The sequence below is a fragment of the Nannochloropsis gaditana genome, assembly GCF_000240725.1.
Source record: "Nannochloropsis gaditana CCMP526 unplaced genomic scaffold scaffold378, whole genome shotgun sequence".
NCBI lineage: Eukaryota > Eustigmatophyceae > Eustigmatales > Monodopsidaceae > Microchloropsis > Microchloropsis gaditana.
In genome coordinates this window covers 1-8,327 of record NW_005803575.1, presented here as the reverse complement: position 1 = coordinate 8,327, position 8,327 = coordinate 1, and the positions used below count along the sequence as shown (strand labels likewise).

The following is an 8,327-nucleotide window of genomic DNA, read 5'->3' as shown; positions in this document are numbered from 1 at the left end:
CCACGCTTCCTTTTCCCCCTTCCTGGGCAGGCGGTGGAAGGAAAAGGGACGGGGCTGCCCGTTTCAATGTCGCCGCGAGCTCGGTGAAATTCGGCGAATTCCGGGGTGACGCGTAATCCACGCCGAGGCCGCCCCCTAAATCCATTGTCCTCACCCTGCCGCCCGATTCTCCCGGCCCACCACCGTCCTCCATGCCCATCGCCTTGTCCACGTCAATAGCCAGGAGGCTGAGGACCCGGACGCCGTGGGCGAGTTGCCCCATGCTGATCCCTTGGGAGCCGACGTGCACATGGAGGCCCGTCAACCACGGGTATTTCCGAAAGGCGCCGAGGATGCGGTCTTTGGAGGAGGAGGAAGGGATGTTTTCAATAGGCGTGGAAGGGTCGTAGGAGCAGGATGAAAGGGGAACGCCGAATTTGGAGGTCGCTGTAGCGACGCTAAGGGCGGCTATAGTCCCCTCCCCGACAAGGGGGTTGATGCGGAGGCCCACAGAAGGGGGATAGCGTGGCGGTGCGTGCGAAGGTGTAGGCTCAGAGAGGATGGACGCAATGCGGTCGATTTCTTCGAAAGTGTTGGCGTTGATATGGATTCCCAGGGAAAGGGCATAGTCAAGTTCCCGAAAGGTCTTGGCAGGGGAATCAAAGACAATGTTGGCGGGCTGGCACCCGTGCAAAAGGGCATTTTCCACCTCCAAAATGGAAGCCGCTTCGATACCAAGCCCTGCCTGGATGGCTTTTTCAACAATGAATCCCATGGGGGCGGCTTTCATCGCGTAGCAATGGAGAAAATGAGCCGGGAAAGCCTCCGTGAGGCTCCGAAAACCTGCTTCCAAGGCGTCAAGGTCGTAGGCCAGGATGACATCTTCCCCTTTGCGAGCCTCAGAGGGTTGAAGAACACCTTGCTTTTGCAAAGTACGTAAGACAGCACCTACCTTCGAGGACTTATAGGCAGCAGCCATGTCACTCTTGTTCTTGCTGTTTGTCGGTCATAGGAATTCAGCCTGTGTATGTACACGGAAACTAAAAGTCATGGTCTCCCCTGATATGACAGAGGCGAGCGCCTTACTTCGAGACTACCAGAGAGAGATATCAATTCTGTCACTAAACATATTGTTTTGTGTTGAGAACCCTCTCCTTGTCCCCTGTGCTCAAGCGGAGCGGAGCATTAACCTCCTCCCCCCTTGCTTCCCATCGAGGCCAAAAGACAAAGAAATGCAGACGTCAAGTCGCAACCACGTACAATAACGAGTTTAAATAAGCGCTCTTTAGTTTCCATCAGGATATGTATTTTCTATGCAAAATCGGGAATGGGTGCTGAACATCAATGCCAGCCACCGGGCGCCTCGCCTGTGGAGTTGACATTCGCATGTGTCGATCATGATCCGGGAACAGAGGATGACAAGATTGGGAATGGTGACTTGAGACAGTTTGCTCAATATTTAACCCATTGCGGGTACAATTTAGGATTTTCAGCTGAACACGCAGAAGGCTAAGACGATATGAACTCTGTAGCGGTCAAGTGTGACTCTTCGATGAAAGTATCATATTTCATTCCCATATGCTTACTTCTGCTGGTGTGTGGCCCATTCTCGCCGCACATTTTTGTGCATTACGCGCGCCGTCACATCCTGCCCACACACCCAAAAAGCCCAAACTACAAGTCAGAAAGCAACTTATGCACCATGGTTGAACGATTTCCAGGTGTGCGATGGAGCCAAGTAAGAACCACCTTACCATACGCCACCGCCCTAGGCCATTCTTTTCCTTTTAAGAGTCGATCGCTTCGGTAGTGGTCTCCTTTGGACACATGCATCCAGGGTCACGAACATGTTAGTTGCTTTTTTGGCGCCTTTTCTGCTCGGTATGACGTCCACTTTTTGGACCACAACCCCCCTGAACGGCAAATTTTCGTCTTTGGCCGTCTCTACATATTTAAAACTTGTCGAAAGCATTCGAACTGAAGGCGTCGTTCACATCATCCTTCTTCCCCTCTGCAGGAGCGGCTGCCGGGGGGGGCAGGGAGGAAGAAGGGAGGGAGGAACCGAAAGCATCGTCGTCAGGGAAGGCGAAAGGGTCCGAGGCGAAGGCATCGCTGCTCATCACACTCCCTTTCCCGCCCGTGGAGGACGTTGTCTCAGCCCGCGTGGTGCCCGCAGCCTGGGCCTGCATCGTTTCTGGAGCAGGGAAGGTGTCGGAGATGCCGCCGATGCCCGCCATCCCACCGGCCTCGGGCGCGGGGAAATCAAAATCGTCGTCTCTCCCGCCTCCAAAGCCTCCTTGGTTGGGATGCTTCGAGTTCCCGTCTGCCTCGAAGCTTGCCGCGGTCACGTGCGCCCCGAAATTGTCGTCGAAACCGTCGCTCAAGGCTTTGACATGGTCATCTGTTCCCGCGGTGGCTGCGGTAGAAGGCGCGGAAGCGGGGGATGTGGTTGCAGTTTCCTTAACAGGCAAGGCCGAAGAGCTGCCGAAGGTGGAGTTGGCGGGACCGGAGGGGGAATGGGTCTGGGACGGGTGCGAGGAGACGGAGGAGCCAAGAGAGGAGGAGGAGGCGACCTTCGGGGCAAAGCAGCGGGACCTTGGAGGGAGGGAGAGAGGTTGGCATGAGGAGGAGGGGGAGGAGGGGGAGGGGAGGGAGGGAGGGAGGAGGCGGTGGACGACGGGACAGGTTCGGAGGAAGGCAATGGCACGGGCCTCGAGGGCTTGCCCGACTCCCCCGATGCCAGCCGGACGATGGCGGCATGCCGCTCCGCCGTGGCCGCCTCCCGCTCCTGTCGCGCCCGCAGCAAGGAGTCTTTCTGGGCCTCTGCCCGGGCGTGCGCTGCCCTCAGGGAGGCCCGAGCACCCTCCACCTCTCCCTTCAGACCCTCCACCTCCCTCCCCACCCGGGCACTTGTCCCCACCATGGCAGAGAGTAGCGAATGGAGCAACGTCGTCTCTGCTTGGGCGGCTTCGGCCTCGCCCTGGTGCTCTTCAGCCAACGCCGCGATCCCCTCCCTACTGGCTTGGACACTGCTCGCTTCCACCTTTAGGCTCGCCATCTCCTCCACCAGGGAGGATTTCTGTGCCTGCAACCGGTCCACCTCGGCTCGGGCTTTTTCCACCTCCCCCAACAACAATTCCCGATGTTTGCGGGCCGCCCCCAAGGACTGGAAGATTTGCCGTTGTTCCTCGTCAGCTGTCGCAGCCAGCTGACGCAGCCTCGAGAGCTCTCCCTGGAGGCCCGTCACTTCCTCCAAGGTCTTGGCGAGCGTCTCCTGCGCCCGCGCTGCGTCTGCTTGGTTCGTATCCACGGAGGCCTTGAGCGCGATGTGCTCCGCTTTCAACTTTTGCGCCAATGCCTGCACGCCCGCCACGGCCCCGCCCAGGCCCTCCTCGCCGTTACCCGAGGGGGGTAGGGTGCCCGTGGCCGAGAGGGAAGTGGAGGGTGGGCGGGTCGATTCGGAGAGGGTGGAGCCCAAACCGGCCAAGGACGAGGCGGGAAGGGATTGGCCCATGAGGGGGGCGGTGGCGGGGGAGGCGGTCAGGGAGGGCGTGGCCTCTGGGGTGCTCGCAGTTGCATGTTGAGGAAGGGAATGGGTGCGAGCGGGGGCGGGGGGGGAAGGGGAAGGTACAGCAGCGGCGTTGGGGGCCGGGGCGGAAGGAGCGGGGGGAGGGGAAAGGGAGGAGGTCAAGGAGGGGGGGAGGCGCTCGGGGACAGGGAGGCCCCGCTTGCTGATACAGACGATCAGGTGCATGGCCACCGCGAACTCCCCGGGGCTCAGCCGACTGTCCTTGTCCGCGTCCGCCAGGTCCCAGACTCTGCCCAAGACGCTTCGGTCCAAGCCCGACCGGGAAAAAAGCTCCACCGCCTGGGGCCCGTCCACGAAGCCGTCGCCGTTCACGTCGCACGGCCCGAAATGGTTCAGGTACCGGGCCCGATCCTCGCTGGACATGGCATAGCCGTCTCCTTGGAGAGAGGAAGGGAGGGCAGGCGACCGGGAGGGGTTGGCCGGGTTCTGGGGGGGGGGTGGCGGTAGCCGGCGAAGGGGGGGGGGGGCGGGGCGAGCGGGACGTTGGAAAAGCGAGCGTAAGGCACTGGCGCGGTCGCTGTTTCCTGGATTTTTTCTCGGGTGGGAGCGATGCCGTTTTGGGCCAAGCCAATGAGGCGGAGGGCGACGTAAAAATCCTCACGGGCGAGGAAATGCCGTTGTCGGGCATCGGCAAGGCTCCATATGTTCTTGAGCAGGGAGACGTCGAGGCCGGAAAGTTTGAAAAAATTCACGGCGTGCATGCCTTGGAGTTGGCCGGTGCCTTCCGTGTCGGCAATGGCGAAGAGCTGATCGTAGTAGGTTTTCTCGGACGGGGTTAAGGGGGCGTACAGGGAGGGAAGGGAAGGGGCAGCCCCCCCCCCGCTGCCGGGGCCCGAGACAGAGGAGGGGGTTGGCGCTGGGGGAACGCCTGTGGATTGAAAAGACATATTTTCTCGACAGGGAGGTCTGTACCGTCTGTGTATGTGTGTGCGTGTGCCGATTATGATGGTGAGACAACTTGTAGGAGGGGTACGCTCAGGACAGGCCGGGCCGAGTTGATGTGGAGATGCAAGAGGCGACGTGAAGGATCACATTGACCACGCAAGCGCACCAGAGCCATGGGCACACGACACATAACACCCCCATGCACGGGCATGACCCCCGCACGCACGCACGTCGCGATGACTCGGTGGTGGTGGCGCATTAAGCCTAAGGAAGGAAGTGGCCGGGGGATGGCGTCACCCAAATTCGTCCTTTCCATCCCTCCCCTCCCTCGCCCGACAATAAAACCACCCCAGCCACGCCAGCTTTGTACAAAGGTAAGCATACGATTGTGAGGAAACATGTTTCTTGGGGGGAAACTCTGTTCCGAGTGGATTTATCGCGACGCGTGCAGGTTTATTTCCTTTCATGTCGCAAGTTTCGACTCGCCCCTCGCGAAGGTTGTGTGCTAAGAGGCTCTCGCTTATTTCTTCTTCGACAAATTCTCGTCGTGAAATAACTATATCCCGACAGTGAACTCCACGGCAGCCAATTCTTCACTTGAGGTTCGTCTCCTATTTCTTTTTTTCTCCCCACGACCTGCGAACATTGACCATAAATGACCATTTCTCCCGTGGCCTCTGAACAGCCATGTCTCTTCGCCGTGATGCATATTACGTGTGCTCACGAGCTAGCCCCGCAACGTTGACACCCCAGAAAGAAAAATCACATCCCTCTACCGTTATTTACTTCCAGGTCATAGAAGCCTGAAATTGGGGTCATGGACGGCTTGGAACGAGCATTTTCCTACATGACGGGCCTTTTTGAGCCAAGCTTCAACTGCAACAAGCCCATGGCCCATCCCCGATGAACGCCGTTCTCTCCCGGCGAATTTTCAACTCGCTTTGAGTAGAGTCAAGGGCTATGCCAATTTCCTTGTCTTATTCGCTGCTTATTGCTGGGCTTTCCTCGCGCCTTTGGAGGGCCACGCACGGTGGCAGGTAGGGGTTTGAGGAATTTAGGCAGGGTGGAGCGGGAACGAGGCCTGATAGCGGTTTTCTCGAGAGGGTTGAAGGCAAAGGCTTAAGAGGGAGCATTTCTTCCTTCCGATCCATCCTTTCTCAACTTTCTTCCTTGTTTCACTCCCTTCATTTTCCTTCCCCAGCCTTCCTCCTCCCTTTCTCCCTCCTCCCTCCAACTCATTCATTCCTACCCTCAAACGCTCCTCTACTCCTCCTCCTTCCCTCTCCCCTCACCCGTCCCCCCAAGATCAAGATCATCATCGTTTTATTTACTTTTCCTCTCCTGGGCCCCTCCTACCGAATCGCTTTCCACGCTGCATCCGCTTTCGGTCTGAGTGTCCGAGTTCCCCAGCAGGCCTGGCTATGGAAGTGATGGTACTCTTGGAGGAGGATGGGTCCGACGGATAAAGGGAATGAAGGTGGGCAGGCTTTATTCATAGAGCGGAATGGCTAGGACATTCATTAGACCGATAAATACTGTGATGGATGGGTAGTGGATCCATAGGGCTGACGGCATGACTTTTGCCGCGAGAGCAAGTGGCAGGAATACAAGCTGTCCTACAGCACGTTGCTCCCTGCAAAATGATAAAAGTATGATGAAAACTTTTCTGTCGTGAAATCTAAATGTGGCGCCTTATAGGGTTTCGTAATTCGAGAAAACTGCTGAGAAAAAGCAAAATACCAGCCTTTTCCGGAAAACCACGCCGCAGCCAATTTAATATATGGGGATTGCTTTCCCCCGCGACAACAAGGGGAAAAGACATGGTCCCTATTACTCCCCTTATTTATTTCATAGCCGTCAATGCACTTGATTTCATGGAGGTTGCGTGGTTCTAATTCCTTGAGACCCGTTGCCTGAAGAGGGGGGAGGTTTAGCGAGTCCTCAATGCCGTCTCGTTTACCGCATTTCAGGAACATAACGTCCTGAACATCACGTGAGGGCGACTTCTGCCAGTCCTCATCGGAGTTCAAACATAACTATCCGCCCACTGTAGTCCATTTTCCAACGTAATGTTGCAACACAGGCGGAGGCCGACAATCACGGCATGACGTACCTAAGACCAACTCTTTCCGGTCCCTGATCACATCCTCGTCCCCGACCTCAGCATGGATTTTTTGACCGGTCTTTTATCCTCCAAAGTACCAAAGCAAGAAAAGCAGGGGGGCAGGGACCACTCACCGCGCTTGTCGAGCAGTACGACCGCCGGCATGAGCCGTTCCTGCCTTCCTACCAACCTGGAGAGCTCCGTCGATGAGTCCGTCCCACCCACTATTGAGTATGCTTTCAGCCGTGATGAAATAGGGCAACAATTGCTCGTGCAGTGGCAATCTTTCGAAGAAGCCTTCGCGGACGCGCGGCTGTCGGTGGAAGACAAAGCGGACGTGCTCCTGCCATTCGCGATGACTTTCATGGCCGCAATCGAAACACCCCTGGCCAGGACAGAACAGACCCAGACAAAGGAAAAGCAGGCGGATGGAAAGCATCAAGAGGGGCCGCGGACACCCAAGGCCCAGATAGAGGGGCCACAAGAAGGGTTTAAAACGGCGGAAACCAAAAGAATGGCGCTAGTCGAGCAAAGAGGAGAGGGAGGGGGCCCAGAACGAGCGTCCGCAAAGGTTTCCCACACAGCCAACCCGGGCCTCGCCACCCTCGTCCCTCCCACCTTCCGTGACGCCGAGGGCCATCCCAAGCTTGTGACCGTCCTCCTGTGTTCGATTCTTGTCGATCTCCTGGCTGCGCCTCCCCCTGCTTCGCCCTCGCCTGGGGCGGGACGCACCGCGCCTACTCCTCCTTTCAATCCTTCCCTCCCCATCGCAGCATCCCCGTCGTCCCCCCCCCCACCGGACCACTGGCGCGATTACGAGCTCGAGATTCTCCGGCATCAGATGCAGGACTTGCGGGCTTGTTGCCTCACTCTCACGGAGTGGACCGTCTCGTCCCCTCCCTCCCCCTCCCCCTCCCCTCCCTTCGCGGGAACGTCGGGAGTCAAGGGCGAACGACAGGCCCGAAGCCAAGAGAGGCTGCTCTCCCTCTTGGAGCTCCTCCAAGGACTCCTAAGCTTTCGACACAACCGACGCGTCCTCCTCCACTGCCACGGGCCCGCGTTCGCGCATTTTTTGGTATCCTTCCTTCTTGCCCTGCTCCGGGTACTTGAATCTGTCTGGCGCCGACGGGGAGGGGACGAACGGGGGGGGAGTGGTCGACACACCACAACATATGACCCAGCCCTCTACTTTCTGCTGCGCAGCCTGGTATCCACCATTCAAATTTTCGAACGCATGGCAGCTGTGTGCCCGCTTTGGTGCAAGCGGTTCGAAGGAAGGAGGGAGAGAGGTCTGGAGGGAGGGTGGGATGCTCTCCCCCGGTATCCGTGGACAAGGGTTGACATCGACAACATTTGCGACGGTATCGGCCGTGCTGGCGAGGCCAGGGGCCACAAAGGCCGGTGGAGGAGAAGGTCCGGGGTCGGCTCGGGGAGGGTGAGGAGGAAGGAAGGGACCCAGCGACAAGGGGAAGGTAGGGCGGGCGTCTTTTTCTCGGCTGAGGAGGTGGCGGGACCGGGTACAGACAACGAGGGGGGAGAGGAGGGCGAGGGGGGAGAGGAGGGCGAGGGGGGAGGTTTCATTTCCCACCTTTCGTACAAGGAGACGCTCTCCCTCGTCGTACTCGAGGAAGGGATCCTTCCCGCCCTCCTTCACGTCCTCCACCTCTCCCTCACCTTCCTTTCCTCCCTCCGGGCCATGTCCTTCCCTCCTCCTCCTCCCGCCTCCTCCACTTCTTCGCCCTTCCCCTCCTCCTTCCCTTCCTCGTTCCC

The 8,327-nt window shown here is 58.3% G+C and overlaps 1 protein-coding gene across 1 annotated transcript; it reads right to left on the bottom strand.

Moving 5' to 3' along the window:
• Positions 1 to 667: 667 nt before the first annotated feature.
• NGA_2116210 (lysine ornithine decarboxylase) lies at positions 668 to 960 on the bottom strand (the record flags this gene model as incomplete). The annotated part of the gene is made up of 1 exon (XM_005854803.1): positions 668 to 960. A coding segment is annotated over exon 1 (291 nt), but the record flags the coding sequence as incomplete, so codon positions are not given.
• Between the last annotated feature and the right edge of the window lie 7,367 nt (positions 961 to 8,327).